This window comes from Miniopterus schreibersii (assembly GCF_964146895.1).
Source record: "Miniopterus schreibersii genome assembly, chromosome: 1".
NCBI lineage: Eukaryota > Metazoa > Chordata > Mammalia > Chiroptera > Miniopteridae > Miniopterus > Miniopterus schreibersii.
In genome coordinates this window covers 200,464,082-200,482,404 of record NC_138101.1, presented here as the reverse complement: position 1 = coordinate 200,482,404, position 18,323 = coordinate 200,464,082, and the positions used below count along the sequence as shown (strand labels likewise).

The 18,323-nt window shown below is 42.3% G+C and overlaps 1 protein-coding gene across 5 annotated transcripts in view; it reads right to left on the bottom strand.

Annotated features, from left to right (window-relative positions):
• The window catches only part of MARK3 (microtubule affinity regulating kinase 3), an 81,661-nt gene extending 63,647 nt beyond the window's left edge, over nucleotides 1-18,014 (bottom strand). For 2 of the 5 annotated variants that reach the window (XM_081138981.1, XM_081138982.1), the window contains exons 1-2: nucleotides 17,802-18,014; nucleotides 1,044-1,235 (exon numbers count right to left, since the gene is read on the bottom strand). In XM_081138981.1, coding sequence (XP_080995107.1) covers nucleotides 1,044-1,235; nucleotides 17,802-17,852 — 243 coding nt within the window. In that variant the 5' untranslated portion in view covers nucleotides 17,853-18,014. The remainder of the gene's footprint in view (nucleotides 1-1,043; nucleotides 1,236-17,801) is intronic. The other 3 variants (XM_081138984.1, XM_081138985.1, XM_081138983.1) reach the window with 2 other exon arrangements.
• Between the last annotated feature and the right edge of the window lie 309 nt (nucleotides 18,015-18,323).

The window sequence follows — 18,323 nt, the reverse complement described above, 5'->3', positions numbered from 1 at the left end:
GTGTGGCTCAGTAGTTGAGCATGGATCTATGATCCAGGAGATCAAGGTTCAATCCTGGTCAGGGCACATACCCAGGTTGTGGGCTTGATCCCTAGTAGGGGGTGCACAGGAGGCAGCAGATCAATGTACTCATCACTGATGTTTCTATCTCTCTCTCCCTCTCCCTTCCCTCTCTCTGAAATCAATAAAGATATTTAAAAAAAAAAAGAAAAAAAAAAAAAGCTTTCTTCAAAAGTATCACTCCATTCAGTCAACAATATTAAGTACCTGATATGTGCCAGATACTGATACCTACCCTGCAGACTAGAGGGGGAAGACAGGTAAACAGGCAATTCCAATAAATGGAAAACATGCTATCTACGGGAGTATCAGGATTTTTAACATGAGTCCCATGCCTGGGGAAAGGGAATCTGTTAACTACTTCCTAGAAGTGATCCTGACAAAAAGGCTGAAATGTATTTCAGGCAGAGAAAAAATAGGTTCAAAGACCTAAATGCAAGAAGCACAGCAAGCTGTATACTGCCCAGGGAGAACGTGAGGAGGGAGTTAATTTAGTTTTGACAGAAATATTTTTGACAAATACGCAAAGTAGTTGAGCAGAAAGCCGGTATCACACGAGAGGAAAACACATGCCTTCCTCCACAATAACCCATCAAACATAAGCTGTGAGAAATGTGTTTGAGGAGATGAAGAAACTTCTTAAGGATAAATCTGTAACAAAACAGCACTATTGATCTGCAAGTACCATGTGCATGCATGAAGTTAAAACAATATTTACTACGGTGGCACATACTACTAAAAAAGAATAAAACACTATCCATTTTTAAGGGCAGAAGATTATTCAATCAATCAATGTAATATTTACAACATTTAAAGAAACAGGAGAGCAAAAGAATTCCCAGATAATATACTTCTTGTTCTTCAAAAAAATGTTTAATTAGCTTAGAAAGGAGGGCAAATCTGTATATTTTCTTCCTCTTTCTCTCTTGTGGAACTAAACAGAGTAAGTGTGGTAACAGAAATTAAGCATAATTCTGATTTACCTCTCTGCCTGTAAGGATGTGTCTTGCCAATTTCACTTTTGCAAAATTCCCTTTGCCGATTGTTTTCAACAGTCTGTAGTTTCCGATGTGAGGTTGTTCATCTGCACAGGAAGCTATAGAGTTTCTACATCGAGCTCCAGAGCGCCCGGTGCGAGAAGTCACTTCTTGCCGCCCATCTCCATGTGACGTGTGCTACAACACAACATACAACAAAGATAAGGACATGAGAACACACAATACCTACCAAGTTTTAAGGGCCTCTAGCTGAGGAAACAAAACATTACTGCTTCAATTTTAATCCTAATGCATCCAGCACTTTGAAGAAATTTGCCCATGATATAAATTTATGAGGAAAATGAGAATACTCCGAAGGAGGAAAATACCCAATACCAAGTATTGCAGTTCAGCTGGGTGCTTCAAGAGAGATGTTTTCTATACGTGGCTGTAACATGAAAGAGGAGTAACAGGACTGCCGGCAGTCAGGAACGTAACTTTCCCATGTGCTATTTTAAATGCTCTGGCACATATGACCCTATGCCACAGTTTGTGAAACAGGCAAAAGGCTAACATTACCTTCACCAGATGAGGGTACCTCTGTGATTTACGCACGACCACATCACTAGTGAGAAATCCAGAGAGAATCTGGATTCCCAATTTCTTCCTACACTATGCTGCTAACAATAATTCAAAACAATGTGTTTAAATAAAGAGCCAGACTGTGTGGCCCTTGATGATATTCGTTGAATAGATGAGTAAAGTACTCAATATGCTCCATAAAGGTAAAACAAATTATATACACCTCTAACTGTGTTAAACATAGAAGTATTAGAGTTACAACCGCCAGTACAATTCTGCAGGTACAAGCTTCCTCCCTCCTCACACATGCTCAGAGGATACCACGCCCCACGGCCTACCTTCCATGGCTGCTTACCCCTACCTCCAGGAAGACTTCTCACTCTCACAGCACTCACACAGGCACTTTCAACCTCCTTCATTCTTTTCTCTTTTCTAACTTTTTTTCAGAACAATGCCCCTTCCTTCTAATGTCATCAACCTACCTATAGGTCCAAACAAGTCTGGGTCTAGCTGATAAACATCAGAAACTACTTTGTAATACACTGACATCAAGGAAAAAAGAAAAACAAGTCTTTTAAAGTAAAAGCTTAAGAATTTTGCCATCGAACTAGCAGGGTAGCTCAGTTGGTTAGGCCATCGTCCAGATATGCCAAGGTTGGGGGTTCAATCCCTGGTCAGGGCACACACAAGAATCAACCAATACATAAATAAGAGGAACAATGAATCAATGTTTCTTTCTCTCTCTCTCTCACATCAATTTTTTTTTAAAAAGAACCTTAGCCAGTTTGGCTCAGTGGTTAAGAGCGTTGGCCCGTAGACTGAAAGGTCCGGGGTTTGATTCCAGGAAAGAACATGTACCTCGGTTGCAGTCTTGATCCCGGGCCCCAAGTGGGCAGCAACCAACCAATGCATCTCTCTCTCTTCGAGCTTTCTCTCTCTCTCTCCCCCTCCTTTCCTTCCACTCTGAAAAGCAATGGGGGGGTGAGGATTTGTGCCATCAACCTCTGATGTACTCAAAAGATGTCCTTTTCAGAATTTCCACATTAATTTCCATCTGCCTTCTCACATTCATCTAACTAAATATTTTTCCAGATGTACCAGATTTTGGGATAGGTTTCCTTCTGTTTTACTCTATCACGTAATACAACATTACAAACAACGATGTTTATGTTTTGGGTTTTTTTTTAAATTGATTTTAGAGAGGATGGGAGAGAGAAAAAGCCTTCTGTATCACCCCTAACTGGGGATTGAACCCACCACCTTCTGGTGTACCGGACAACGCTCCAATCAACTGACCCACACTGGACAGGGCTGTCTTTGTTTTTATTTTAAATATATCTTAGTAAAACAGAATTTTATAAACTAGTTATAAATCTAAGCAACTTATAACATTGTCCCTATAGCAAAAAGGATTCTAATTTCCAAATCAGAATGTAGGGAAAATAGCCTATTATAATAAATGAGGTCTTGTTGATAAAAGACTAAAGCAACAACTAAATTATGCTATTAAACATTTTAACAAATAATTTTGAAGTCTTGTACCTTTAGTTAATCATTTCACATATGAAATTTTTTTCTCTATAGGGAGCCAATAAACAAGCTGAGGACACAAAAATGTTACATAAGCCCTAGCTGGTTTGGCTCAGCGGTTACAGAGTCAGCCCTCGGACTAAAGGGTCTTGGGTTCGATTCCAGCCAAGGGCACATACCTCGGTTGCAGGCTCCATCCTGGCCCTGGTCCAGATGCGTGCAGTAGGCAACCCAACCAATCAATGTTTCTCTCTCTCCCTTCCATTCTCTCTCTGAAAAGCAATGGTGAGGGTTAAGAAAAAAAAAAGTTACATAATTCTTAGTCATTTTATAACATTTTGTAGCAGCACTAATCACAGAACAGGTACTGAGCTGCTGAATTTAATTCTTAAAGGTAAAGGAGTCCTGATCCTTCTCCCTCCCATGGAATAGAGCCGATCACTACTTCATCCACCAAGAAAACTAGAATATGTACACTGCTACTAAAAATAAGGCAGAATCAAGCCAAAGACAAATTCATAAAGCGCTCATTTTCAAACTAAAACTTTGCTGTAATGCAAAACATTTAAGTTGCCATTATTAGGAAACAAAGCAAACACTGCAGTTATCTACTCAATATCCATTCCTTCCCTCTTCGTTTCTAAGAGATGCTGGATGTATTTGGGAAGGCAACAGGGCTAGCTAAATTCTTGTTTTCTAAAACTTCCCTGCAGCTAGAGGTAGCATATGGCTTAGCTCTGGCCAGTTCTCATTAGTGAACGTCTACTAAGAGGTTCTAGGAAAGTAAAGACAAGAGTATTTTCTAAAACCACCAGATCCAATATTATTGAACTGCTGAACCAAAAGCTACAAGTTGCCTAGATTTCTTTTGTGAGAAAAACAAACCCCTATTTGGTTAGGTTTTGTTACTTTCAGCCAAAGCACTATTTACAGGGGTCAGGGCTGTATCAATACTAATGTAAGAAGCAATAAGAAAATGAATGGGAAATGCACTCATTTATGTTATACCTATCAGTTCATTTAAGAAAATGTGTCCACATATTCAGCCATAAAATGAAAATCATCATAACCACAAGGCACGAATGAGAATACAGACCTTCGAGACACAAAACTAACATAATAAATATGGTTCCAGGTTTGCCCTTACACCTATTTGGTAAAGCACCAAGTTGAAATGTAAGATAACTTAAAAAATCATGTTTAAAAGTTTTCAACAACTTTACGCTACGTTTCAATTCTGCCTGAAGGGAGCTCTGTCCCTTCTGTAAAACAAATGACATCCTTCCTAATCCTTAAAACAAGCCGCCTCATTAACATATGGGCAGGTTTTTCAATGTGAAAAAAACAAACAAACCTATAAAGCCAAATTGTGAGAATAAAGAGCTGTTCCCCAAGTATTTTGTAATTCAGAGATATTCATAAAATCGATTCACTTTTGAAAAAAAGATAAGATTCAACAATTTGTGATTTGAAAAACTAAATCTTAGCAAACTAGGAACTCAGAACGGAACTTCCTTAAGCTGATAAAAATCACAGACCAAAAACCTTCAACAAATATTACACTAAACGGAGAAATTTTAGAATCATTTAAAATAAAAAACGAGACGAAACTGCTTAACATAATCCTGGAGGTCATGGCCAACACTTTAAGGAAAGAAAAAGTTTTAAGATGTAGATCAAAGCAAAGAGATAAAAATACCATTATTTGTACATTATTTATCTACATACAATCCAAAAGAATCAAAAATACCACTGAAACTCATGGGAGAGCTTGGCAAGGTATAAGATCAACCTATAACATTTCTCTACACCAGTAGTGACTTACCACAAAATTTAACTGAAAGTAACCATTCATAACGGCAGTCCCTCTTATCCAGCTTCACTTTCCACAGTTTCAGTTACCTGTGGTGCACAGTAAATAAAAAATTCCAAAAATAAACAATTCATAAGTTTCAAAATTGTGCACCATTCTGAGTAGTGAGATGAAATCTTGTACCATCCACTTTGTTCTGCCTGGAATGTGAATCATCCCTTTGCCCAGCGTCTCTACACTGTATATGCTACTGGCCCCATTAGTTAGTAGCTGTCTCAGTTATCAGATCAACTATTCCAGTATCACAGTACTTGTCTGCAAGTAACCCTACTACTACTCCCGTGAACATACGAATGATAAGAAAGTGAAATAGCCTTCTTGTTGATGTGGAGAAAGTTTTAGTGGGATGAATTAAAGATCAACCCAGTCACAATATTCCTTTAAGCCAAAGCCGAATACAGAGCAAGGCCCTAACTTTCTTCAACTCTATGAAGGCTGAGACAACTGAGGAGGCTGGAGAAGAAAAGTTGGAAGCTAGCAGAGGTTGGTTTGTGAGGTTTAAGAAGCCACATCCATAACGTGAAAGTTCAAGGTGAAAGGAGCAAGAGGCTGCAGCAAGCCATCCAGAAAATCCAGCTAACATAATTAATGAAGGTGGCTACTCTAAACAACAGATTTTCAATGTAGACAAAACTGCCTTAACTTATTGGAAGAAGATGCCATCTAGGACTTTCACAGCTAGAGAAAAGTCAATGCCTGGCTCCAAAGCATCAAAAGACATGACTCTCTTGCCAGGGGCTCATGCAGCTGTGACTAAGTTGAAGCCAATGCTCACTTACCACTCAAAAAATCCTAGGGCCCTTAAGAATTATGCTAAACCTACTTTGTTTGTGCTCTACAAATGGAACAACAAAGCTGGATGACAGTACATCTGTTTACAACATGGTTTACTGAATATTTTAACCCACTGTTGAGACTGCTCAGAGAAGAAAAAAGATTCCTTTCAAATTGACAATCCACTTGGTCACCCAAGAGCACTAATGGAGATATACAAAGAGATTAATGTTGTTTTCGTGCCTGCTAACACAGCATCCATTCTACAGCCCATGGATCAAGGAGTAATTTCTACTTTCAAATCTTACTGCTTAAGAAATACATTTCATTAGGCTATAGTTGCCATAGATAGTGATTCCTCTGATAGATCTGGGCAAAGTAAATTGAAAACCTTCTGGAAAGGATTCACCATACTAGACGTCATTAAGAACATCTATGATTCACGAGAAGAGGTCAACATATCAACATTAGCAGGAGTTTGGAAGAAGTTGATTCCAGCTGTCATTGATGACTTTGAGGGGTCCAAAACTGCAGTGGTGGAAGTAACTACAGATATGGTAGAAACAGCAAAAGGACTAGAACCAGAGCCTGGAGATGTGACTGAACTGCTACAATCTCATGATAAAACTTTAACAGATGAGGAGCTGCTTCTTATGGATAAGTAAGGAAAGTGGTTTCTTGAGACAGAATCCACTCCTGGTGAAAATGCTGTGAAGACTGTTGAAGTGACGACAAAGGATTTAGAATGTGACATAACTTATTCGATAAAGCAGTGACAGGGTTTGAGAGGACTGACTCCAATTTTGAAAGAAATTCTATTGTGGGTAAAATGCTATCAAACAGTATCACATGCTACAAAAAATAATTTACGAAAGGAAGAGTCAATTAATGTGGCAAACTTCACTGTTATCTTGATTTTAAGAAACTGCCACAACCACCACTTTGATTAGTCAACAGCAATCAACACTGAGGGAAGACCCTCCACCAAAAAAAGATTATGACTTCTGAAGGTTCAAATGATGGTTAGCATTTTTTAGCAATCAAGTATTTTTTTGTTTTTGTTTTTAATACGCACCTGAGGATATTTTTTCCATTGCTTTTTCAGAGAGTGTGGAAGGGAGAGAGAGAGAAACATTGAGCAGCTGCCTCCTGCACAGCTCCCACTGGGGAAGGAGCCCACAACCCAGGCATGTGCCCGACTGGGAGTCAAACCTGTGACCTTTCCATGCACAGGACAATGCTCAACAAACATAAGTCACACAGGCCAGGACTTGGTTTCACTTTTAATAAAATACTTTTATTGGTATAGCAGGTGAACTATCATAACAATTAAATTATTTTGAAAAAACAATTTACTTGTATACTGAAAAATAATTTACTTGTCTAATCCTCAGAACTATAAGGAACAAATAAATTGTGGCCAAACAAAAACTCTGACTCAGTAGGTTTTGACCAGTTAACTATATGCTAAGCAACTATTAAGTGCCAGGTACTACAAGGGGATAAAAACAAACAGAAAAGTATGGTGCCAAACCTTTAAGTTATTCATAACCTAGCTGCAGAGCTAACATGGGGAAGAGTCACTGCCCCATGAGAAAATCTGAGTGCTGTCCATCAAATGTATTTTAAGTGCTGTCCACCAAATATATAAAATGTAAGCTACATATGTATTTTTCAACTTTCTAGTCGCAAAAGTAAAAATAATACAGGATACATTAATTTTAATAACATTTTATTTACCACAATATATTCCCAAACATATCAACGTATAATATAAAAAGACTAATACTTTACATTCTTTTTTTCAAACTATCTCTGAAATCTGGTATAAGTCTTACACTTACAGAACATCCTAATTAATTAAGTCTAGCCACATTTCAAGCGCTCAGTAGCCAAACGTGACTGGTAGCTCCTGTACTGGGTAACACAACTCTAAGTGCTCAGAGGATATGACCACATTTGAGTGAGATTAAAAAAAAGGTGTTCTAGAGGTGAAGGGACAGAGCCTCTGAAGGGCAAGCAGTAGACTTCTAATGGGAAATGAAGGTCATTTCAAGCCAGGTACTAGCACAAGGAAAGCTAAGAAAGCTTAGGGGACGGGAGGAAAGACCTCCCTTAACTTGCAGGTCTAGCCAGTTTCATCTCTCACAACTCTCTCATTTCATGTGCCACTAACACTAAAAAAATAAATAAATGAATAAAATGGCTTTAGTTCCTTAGCATCATGATTGCTGACAATTTCTTATCTTTATGCTCTTGACTAGGCTGTCCCTCTGCCTTGCTACCCCTCCCATCCCCAAACCTTAGCTTACTTAATTCCTATACTAAGTACTTGACTATGAACTCCTCGTGGGCAAGAACCATCTCATCTCTGTATTCTGAGTACACAGGACCTGGCAAACCAGCAAGCGTGAAATTGCTGGGTGAACAAATAGCCGAGCAGAATTGTCTGGCTGGAGTATCAATTTTTATAGGTGAGCAGTTAGAAATAGCAAAGATAGAAAAGTGGGTCAATAACTTTGGATACTAAACCAAAAACACTCTAGATTATCCAGGTCTTTAGAATACTACTACAAAAGCTACAGTAAGAGGAAATTAATGTTTATAGAACCCCCAACATGTGAAGTGAACTGGGCACTTTATAGGTATCATTTTCTTTAATCACAACTACCCTGAGTAGATGGTGTTATTCTCTTTTAGTAAATAAAAAAGATATATAGCATGGGACTAATTAATAATACTGTATTGTATATCTGAAAGTTACTGTAAGAGATCTTAAAATTCTCATACAAGAAAAAAAATTGAAACTGTGTAGCAATGGATGTTTACTATTAACTAGACTCACTATGGTGATCATTTCACAAATTATACAAATATGAAATCCTGATGCTGTACACCTGAAACTACAGTGACCCCTGAACAACGCGGATATTAAGGGCGCCTGACCCACTCCCCCATGCAGTCAAAAATCCATGTCATTTCTGACTCTCAAAAAACTTAACTACTGCCCAGTGTGGCTCAGTGGTTGATCATCGACCTGTGATCCAGGAGCTCTCGGCTCGATTCCTGGTCAGAGCACATGGCCAGGTTGTGGGCTTAATCCCCAGTAAGGTGCGTGCAGAAGGCAGCCAATCAATGACTCTCTCTCATTATTGATGTTTCTCTCTCCCTCTCCCCCTCTCCCTTCCTCTCTCTGAAATCAATAAAGATATAATTTTAAAAAACAAAACAAACTTAACTACTAATACCTGCTGCTTACTGGAATCCTTACCAATAACAGTCGATTAACACATATTTTGTATGTTATATGTATTATATACTATACTGTTATAATAAAGCAGGAGAAAAGAAAATGTTAAGAAAATCAGAGAAAAATGTTTTTACAGTATTTATAGGAAAAAATCCATGTATAAGTGGACCTGCACAGTTCAAACCTGTGTTGTTCAAGGGTCAACCAGATTATATCTCAAAATTTAAAATAAAATTTTAAAAGATGAGGCACAGCCCAGCCAGGCGTGGCTCGGCAGTTGAGTGTCGACCTAGGATCCAGGCGATTGGGATTCGATTCCCGGTCAGGGCACATGCCTGGGTTGCGGGCTTGATCCCCAGTCGGGGGCGTGCAGGAGGCAGCCAACCGACTCTCGAATCATTGATGTTTCTCTCTCTCTCTCTCTCTCTCTCTCCCCCTCTCCTTTCCTCTCTCTGAAATCAAATAAAGATATATTTTTTTAAAAAAGAGAGAGAGATGAGGCACAGACAAGTGAATTAACTTGCCCACAGTTCAGTTACTTGTATTTGAGGACTGGTTTCAAATGCAAGTCTCAAACTCCAAAGCCCAGTTTCTCCTTTTTGTGTTTTGTTGTTGCTCCTTCTTTTGTGCTTCACATCTTGTCCACTCAACCTCAGCAGTGTCTTCAGAATCTCTCCTCTCCCTCAGTCAGTCTTTGGCTCCCATCCTTATCTCTCTCTTTCAGGCCCAGACTCTTTCCATCAAGCCTTCCTTTAAGAAAGCTGTATGAGGTTTTAAGAAAGAAGAGGGAAAGGAAGGGAGGGAAGGAGGGGAAGGAGGGGTAAAGAAAGAAGGAAAGGAGAAGGAAGGTGATCTCACTGTAATGAACTACGGGGAGGGGGGGGAGGCTGAGCACACAGGAAAGACATAAGACATTGTTCATTAACAATGAATGACAGCTAACATTTATGCTTTACTTATTATGTGTCAGGCACTGTTCTACTAAATGTGTTACCCATATTGTCTCACTAATTCAACCAATATTTATTTATTCATTACCTGTAATAAATGACCAGCATGTGCCAGATATATGGAATAGTTTCAGCAGACAAAACAAATAGTCCTGCTCTCAGAGAGCTTTTAGTATACCAGAGGAAACTAACAAAACACAATGAACATAAGAAATATGTAAATTATATAGCATATTTAAAGGTAATAAATGCACTGGAAAAAAGAAAAACGAGGTCAGGGAGACTAGGAGGTCCATGGTTGGGCAGAGTGAGCCTCACTGAGGTGATGTCTAAAAAGAGGAGGTGAGGTAGGTATCTGTGGATATCTGTAAGAAAAGCACAAAGGGAAGATCCATGCCAAGGCCCTGAGGTTAGAATGTTCCTGGTGTGTTCAAAGAACAGCAAGACGACACCTGAGTCTATAAGTATAGTAAGTGAGGAGAGGTAGGAGCCGAGAACAGAGGTAAAAGAAGCTAGAGCATGGAAGGCCTTATCCTTGGAACAATCCTATGAGGTCATAACTATTACCAATGCCATTTTACAAATGAGGTAACTGGGGCACGAAGAAGGTAAATAATTTGTCCAAGGTCACAAATAAAATACCAGGTCAGATTATAAACCCAAAGAGCTACTATTTTAGTGATCTGAAAACATGACCCCAAAGTCTTTGACACACCTTCCATTAAGAGGTAAGATCCACATCCCCTCTGCTTGAATCTGGGTGCGAGATTGCTTTAACCAAGAGAAAATGACAGAAGTGATATTATGTGATTTCTGCAAAGGCAGGCAGCTTCTGTCTTGTTTGCTGAGATACCCAGCCTCCGGGAAAGAAGTCCAAGCACACTGAGGCCTCCGTGCTAGAGAGGCCCATGTAGCAGCTCTGACCTAGAGCCCCAGCTGGGCCCAGCCTTCTAACCATACTTGCCAAGGTGCCAGATATGTGAGTGAAGAAACAGTCAAGGAACTGTGGATCTTCCAGCCCAGCTGTTCACAACCCCCTAGCCTTTCAAGACTCCCCAAACTGAAGTCCCAAACATAGTGGAACAGAGATAAGCCATCCCTGCCTAAATCTGCGAGCATAATAAAATGGTGGTTGTTTTACACTACAAGTTGTGGAGCGGTTTGTTCCACAGCAGTAAATAGAACTACATAACAAGTAGGAAGTAAATGCTAAGAACCTAACTAAGCTAATAGAAATGAGAAAAAATATTAGAATACATTACCATGGTATGTGGAAGGTTCTCTATCACCAAATATCTTTGACATCTAGACGACAACCTTCTTTTAAGAGAAGACATAAACTCCTTCAGTCCACTTCACGAGTATGGCTAACACGTGCCTACGGGCAGGCATACCCAGGCAGGCCTAGGCTGGGGGGGCGGGGGGGCAGCGGAGGACAAGGAAACGGTGGAGATAGTACGTGGACAGAAAGTCAAAGACTTCAACCTCAAATACTTCAACAACAAAAGCTGCTGCCCCAGTTTAAGTTATTCTTCTGGATAAAGAAGAGTTAAGTGTAAGGGCAGAAGGTTGAGCTAGGAAACGGTTCTAGGTCTACTCCTCTACAGGATTCTCATTCTAGAATCTGCTACTGCAGTCAATGAAATCATAAAGGTACTGACTGCGTAAACAATAGGGTTATGTAAAATTCTGGAATAAAAACCTTTGGCCTCAGCTTACTCAAATTTCGTATTAAATTCTACAATACAGACTTTCATGTAAAATGTCTGTAACACAAACCCCACAATATTTAACCTCCATCCCAAAGCAACTATTAGCAAGAAATACAAACAAAATAGCTTCTTTGTTCAAGCTTCAACTATGAACACCAAGATTCCTCATAACCTACAGAAAAAATGCCTTATCTAGTCTACATAAAATTATGTAAGACTATCCATGGCTGAGCAGCTCAGGTGGCTAAAGTGCAGTGCTAAAGAACTCTAGCTTGAAGAAAAAGTTGGACTCCCCCCTAAGAATCCCCTTTCTTCCAGGGCCCTCCCAATTATTACTATACAGGCAGGTACATATGGGTCAGCACAAACCCCTTGCAGACCAACTCTAAGCACATACTTTAAATTCTTGTGGAAGATAACATTAGAGCTAGGATTTCCAGGGAAGAGATGTGTTTTCTTCTTCAGGTTTAATTTGAAAGTTTAAAATGGATGTCAGACAAGTGACTTTCTGCTTTAGTCCCCCCAGTGGTCATATCAGAAGAGGCTGCATTCCCTGACCCTTACTCCAGCTTGGGAACAAACTCCAGATAAATTTGACTATAGCCAGAATTCTCTGGAAATTAAAGATACATTATACTACTTTATATTAAACTGTATAAGCCTCTTATAATTACAATATAAATAATCGTGTGCTACATAATTAAAAAGACTAATATTCTACTCACTACAAATTTCCACCTTCACCTAATTTACATACAGAAGAAATGAAAATGACCCTCAAATTGAAGTCCCTAAGATCTTCTCCCAAACACTTTGACTAAGTAAAAATTATTAATTCCTGGTCCCAGCCGGGTGGCTCAGTTGGTTGGAGCATCGTCCCCTACACCACGAAGGCTGCAGGTTTGATGCCTGGTCAGGGCACATACCTAGGTTGCAGGTTCAACCCCCAGTTGAGGGGGAATACGGGAGGCAACCAATCAATCAATCAATCTCTCTCTCTCTCTCTCTCTCTCTGCCTTCCCCCCTCTCTCTAAAATCAATAAACCTATCCTCAGGTGAGGATTTAAAAAAAATTAATTTTTCAGAGACCAACTTTTTTTAAAGGCCCCAACAGCTTAATAGATAGTTGTGCTTGTTAAGTTAAAAAGCAGGTTAATTGATATACTATTAGATGTTTTAAATGAGATGTTACATAAAGTCCTTAGTACTACTGCTTGAGGTAGTGAGTCAAGTAAGTGATTATTCCCCACACAGTCACACTCTCTTACCAAGAACCAATCTTAAAAACTCATGGAACCAGAAAATTTTATTGAATCTACTGGACATCTCTCTTCTATAGTCACAATACAATCTAAAGGAATAGTTTAATTGGCAAGCCTTCACTGAATACTAAGGCAGCAGCAATTCTTAAAGTGTGGTCCCTGGACCTGCAGCACCTACATCACCTCGAACTTATTAGAAATGAAAACGCAAGGGCCCAACAGTAGAACCAAGGTCTTGGGTGGGGTCCAGCAATCAGCACCTCAGCAAGCCCTCCAGGTGATTCTGCTGTTTGCTCCAGTTTGAGAGTTTAGCTCAGGGTGTTTTGATCAACAGAAACCGGAAGCCCTAAAGAGCAAGAGCAACATGGTTCCTAGGTATATCCTTTATGGCACAGTGTCATACACATAGCAGGTACTCAAATCTGAACAGAATAATAATATTCTCATATAACCAATAGCTGGATAGAAAAATAACACCAGCAGTTTAGTTCACAGAGAAAAGAAATTCTGATGACTGTTAGCATTAACTAATAATAAGTAGGTGGTGTACACACACCGGGAGCTGTTAAATAATTGGCAAAGCCCTGGGGCCTCCGCTACTTTGGCAAATAACCCAGGCTTACTAAGTGTCACACACTTTGAAACTTAAGTGAAAAATACATTTCTAATTTTACCACTCTACAAACAGGATTTGTCCATGGCTCTATACAAATTAACTGTACAACATAAATTAAAATGCAAACTTTTTAAAAAGCATCTTATCTTACATATTAGCCAACTGTAATAGATGGACCCAGGATAGATTCTAATTTGAACAGAGTGTTTACAAAGTAAACAACCAAGGAAATTTGAACACTGACTAGATATCTGATATTAAGAAATTATGATAAAGGGATTATGATTACTTTTTTTTTTTTTTAAAGAAACGTTATCTCTTCTAAAAGCGTTAGAGATGAAATGATAAGATGTACTGAACTGGCTCCTTGGGGAGAGAACAAATGAAATTAAGACTGGCCACAGAGCTGTTGCGTACATGGGGGCTAACAATACCCCAGGGTTTCTCAACCCTGGCACTAGGGACATTTGGGGCCAGAGAGTTCTCTGTTGGGGAAGAAGAGTACTATCCTGTGTATTGTAAAATGTTTAGCAGTATTCCTGGAGGTCAGTAGCAACCTTCTTCAGTCGTGACAACCAAAAATGTCTCCAGAGACTGTGAAATGTCCACTGGAGGGCAAAAACTGTCCCCAGCTGACAACCATTGACAAATACTTATTAAACTTTCTCTACTTGTTTGAAATTTTCCATAACAAAACTTTTTTTTTTTAAACTCTCACCTGAGATTATGTTTTTATTGACCTGAGAGAGAGAGAGAAAGGGAGAGGGAGAGAGAGGGAAACATGGATGTGAGAAAGATTGACCAGTTGCCTCCCGTACTCATTTCGAGGGGGGATCCAACCTGAGACCTTTCAGGGTATGGGATGACGCTCCAACCAACTGAGCAACACTGCCCAGGGCAACAAAACATCTTTAAGTCTTAATCATACTCTGTACTGGTACAACTACATCTCCCTAAAAGAATAATCAGTACATAAGTTTTCGGGAAATAGCCTGATAAACAAAAAAGCAAAGGGGACTGAACTGGAGAACTGGGACCTATTGGAGGTTCTGCTACTAAATAGTCAGAGGTCACAAGCAGCTCCTGTCACCTGTGTGAGCCTCATTAAATCAGATTGTCTGGCCAGTCCTTTGAGTTATAAAATATTTTATGTACTCATCAGCTAAAAGTGGATATTCATATATGAAAACAAATGAAAACGGAATAGTAGACAAGGATGAATATTCTCGCAATTCTCGTAACAAATCACCTGCCTTTTATAATTCTTGACAGATTGTTAACATTCTTATCTCAATACATGTAATTACTTAAAATTTGCAACAACATGGATAGATCTTGAGAGTATTAAGCTAAGGGAAATAAGCCAGAAGGACAATAGTATGACTTCACTCATGCAGGATATAAAACAAAAAGCAACAGATGAATGAACAAACAAACAAACAAACAAACTCATAGACAAAGGCAACAGAATGGTGGTTACCAGAGGGGAAGGTGGGTGGATAGAGGACTATGAGGGTAAAGGGGCTTAACTATACAGTGATGGAAGAAGACTAGACTTCAGGTGAGCACACAGTGGAGTACACAGATGTCCTGTTATAAAGTTGTATTCCTGGAATTTATATAACCTTATAAACCAGTGTTACCCCAATACATTTAATGTAAACATTTAAATAAAATTCATTCGTAGGGTAAGCAAAATGGAAAGTCTTTTTACAAGATAGAAAGACAAAGCTGTTCTAGACATAATAACCAAAATGTCCATCAACTGGTGAATGGATTTTAAAAAACTGTGATACACCCAAATAATGAACCACTGACACACACACAAACATAAATCAATCTCAAAACTATTATGTAGCCTGGCCAGGTGTGGCTCAGTGGTTGAGCATCGACCTAGGATCCAGGAGATCGTGGTTCAATTCCCAGTCAGGGAACATGCCCGGGTTGTGGGCACTATCCCCAGTCGGGGGCCTGCAGGAGGCAGCGATCAATGACGACTCTCTCATCATTAATGTTTCTCTCTCTCTCTCCCTCTCCCTTCCTCTCTCTGAAATCAATAAATACTTTTTAAAAAAAAAAAAAAAGAAAAAACCTATTATGTAGTCCTAGTCCGTTTCTCAGTGGTTAGTGTCAGCCCCAGAGTGAAGGGTCTCAGGTTCAATTTCAGTCAAGGGCTACCTCGTTTGCAGGCTTGATCCCCAGCCCCGGAGGGCACGTGCAGGAGGCAACATCGAGGTCTCTCACATTGATGTTTCTTCCCCCACCCCACTCTCTCTGAAAGGCAATGGAAAAAATATCCTCAGGTGAGAATTCAAAAAAACAAAAAGTATTATGCTAAGTGAAAAATGCCAGACTCAAGATTGTATAAGCTTTGATTCCATTTATACAACCTTCTAGAAAAGATAAAACTGTAAGTACAAACAACAGGTCAGTGCTTGCCAGGGGCGGGGGAAAGGGAGAGGGGACTGATTGTAAAGTCACAGGAACCTTTTTGGGCAACGGAAATGCTATATCTTGACTGTGATGGTGGTTAAATGGCTATACATTTGTCAAAACCCACCAAACTATGCATAAGAGTGAATGTTCTATCTCAATAAACCTGACTTTAGCAAATGAGCTGCTCAGCAGACTGAGAGCTTTCATTCATTCTGTACCCTCACCACGAAAATTGGCAAGACTAATATTTAGCAGTTCAGTGATGGTAGGTAAATGATATGGTACATGCCAGACGTGTAACACTGACACAAGGGCACCGCACTGTAAAAGACACCCAACCACTTCCAGAACATGCCCATACCCGAGTTAAAAATGGAACAGGGTATGATAAATTAACACATGATGTGCTACAAACCTGACTGTAACACTGTCAGAAATCCAATTTTAAATACATTCCCTGAGAATAAGGGCACTCTCTATACCCTACGTTGTTTTTAAAGAATAAAACTAGTAACTTCTAATGACACACAAAAAGATTACAACACAATTCAACAAATTCACCAGAGAACAAGGAAAAGACCAGTGGGTGTAAATCCTTCATTAGCGCACATCTGCTACGAAGGTGTCTGTGCTTCAGTTTGTTTACAAAGTACGGAGCACCTGCTCTGGCCCCATGTAAGATTCTGCTTCTGTGAATGAGAGCCAATGATCAAAGTTAACCAACTCACTTTTTTGCAAAGGACAGTCAAAGAACAGGTTGGTCAAGTCAGAAGTAGGTTCAAAAGGCCTGTAAGAGAATGAGCTCGTTGACTCACCTCCCTCTTTAGGTAACTTTCTAACCCATCCCAGCTGAGGCCCGGAACACTGTCCCACTCACGGCCCCGGTTCCACAGCCCGGACGCCGCGCACCCACGTCCCGCTGCAGCGGCTCCACAGCGCGGGCCACAGGGACCGGTGAAGCCGCCGACCGCGGCCCCGCAAACGAGCGGCCTTCCCTCCGGAGACTAAGCGAAGGCGCCCGGTCCCACCTGCCCGCAGCCGTCCCAGGACGGGGCTCGAATCGTGGCCGCGGGCGGCGCGAGGAAGCTTTTCCTAGGCGATGGCCTTTTCTCGCCAGGAATTACCTCATCACACTTACAATGGAAGCGCAACAAAGTTTCTCCACCGGCTGCTTTCACGACGCTCTGCAGACCGCACAGCGGGACCCGGACGGTCCCGAGGCCAGGGGCGCGCCCCGAGCGCGCCCGCACGGCGCCAACGCGGTCTCCACCGCAAGCTGTCATTCCCGCGAAATGCTGCTCCGGGCTTTTTAAGAAGGTGTAGTGGACAAAAGCGGAGGCTCCTTTTATAGAACCGCGGGGCGCGCGCCAACCCCGTCCTGGAAGCGAGCGCGGGGCGGCGGGCGGCAGCTCCCCGGGCTCCCCCCGGCGCTCCCGCAGCCCCGGCGGCCGCCGCTCGAGCCCGCTCACCTCCGTCCCAGACAAGTTTAAGGAACGAGGCACAAAGCACAGTCCGCTCGGCCCCGTCGGCGCCTTTCCACCGGCACCGCGAGCGTGTTTCTAACCCGACGGCCCCTCCAGAGCTGCGGGGCCGTTTTCAACGGAGTTGGGTTTGAGCCCCGCGCGGCCCCGGCCCAGGCCCCCGGCGGGCAGGGCTGCAGCCCACGGGCGCGACCGCGGCGGCGCTTCCCGGGTCCCCGCAGGAAGCGGGCCTCCCGCCGGCCCACCGCGCCCACGGCGCCACGGGCCAGGAAGCGACGAGAACGCCCGGGCCACTTACGTTCTCAGCGTCCCGTTCGTTCACCGTGGGCAACGGGGTCCTCGTGGACATTTTCCTTCACTCGGCTGCTGCACCACGCGAGGGGGAAACAAAACAGCTCGGCCGCAGGGGCCGGCGACGGCGTCCTCGCGCGGCCGGCGGTTCTGGAGCGGCGCCGCGGGAGGGCGGCTCCCCTCCCCCACGGCCGTCTAGATCCCGGGCCGGGCCCGGGCCGTCCCCCGGGGGGTCCCGGGGCTCATGCTCCCCCGGCCCCGGCGGCCGCGCCGAGGAGCCCCGCGGGCGGCGGTGGCGGGGCCGGGCCGGCGGCGGCGGCGGGCTGCGGGTCGGCCCGCCGGCGTCCCCGCGCCTCAGGGCGCCCCGTGGGCTCGGAGCCCCTCGCCGCCTCCTCCTCCGCCCGTCGCTCCGCGGGTTTCAGGGCCGGGGCCTCCACACAGCGCCGCCCGCGGCCCCTGAGAAGGCGGAGGAGGATGTGCGGGCGGGGGAGCGCAAGACAGGCCGCCGCGGGCTGCGGGCGCCGACCAT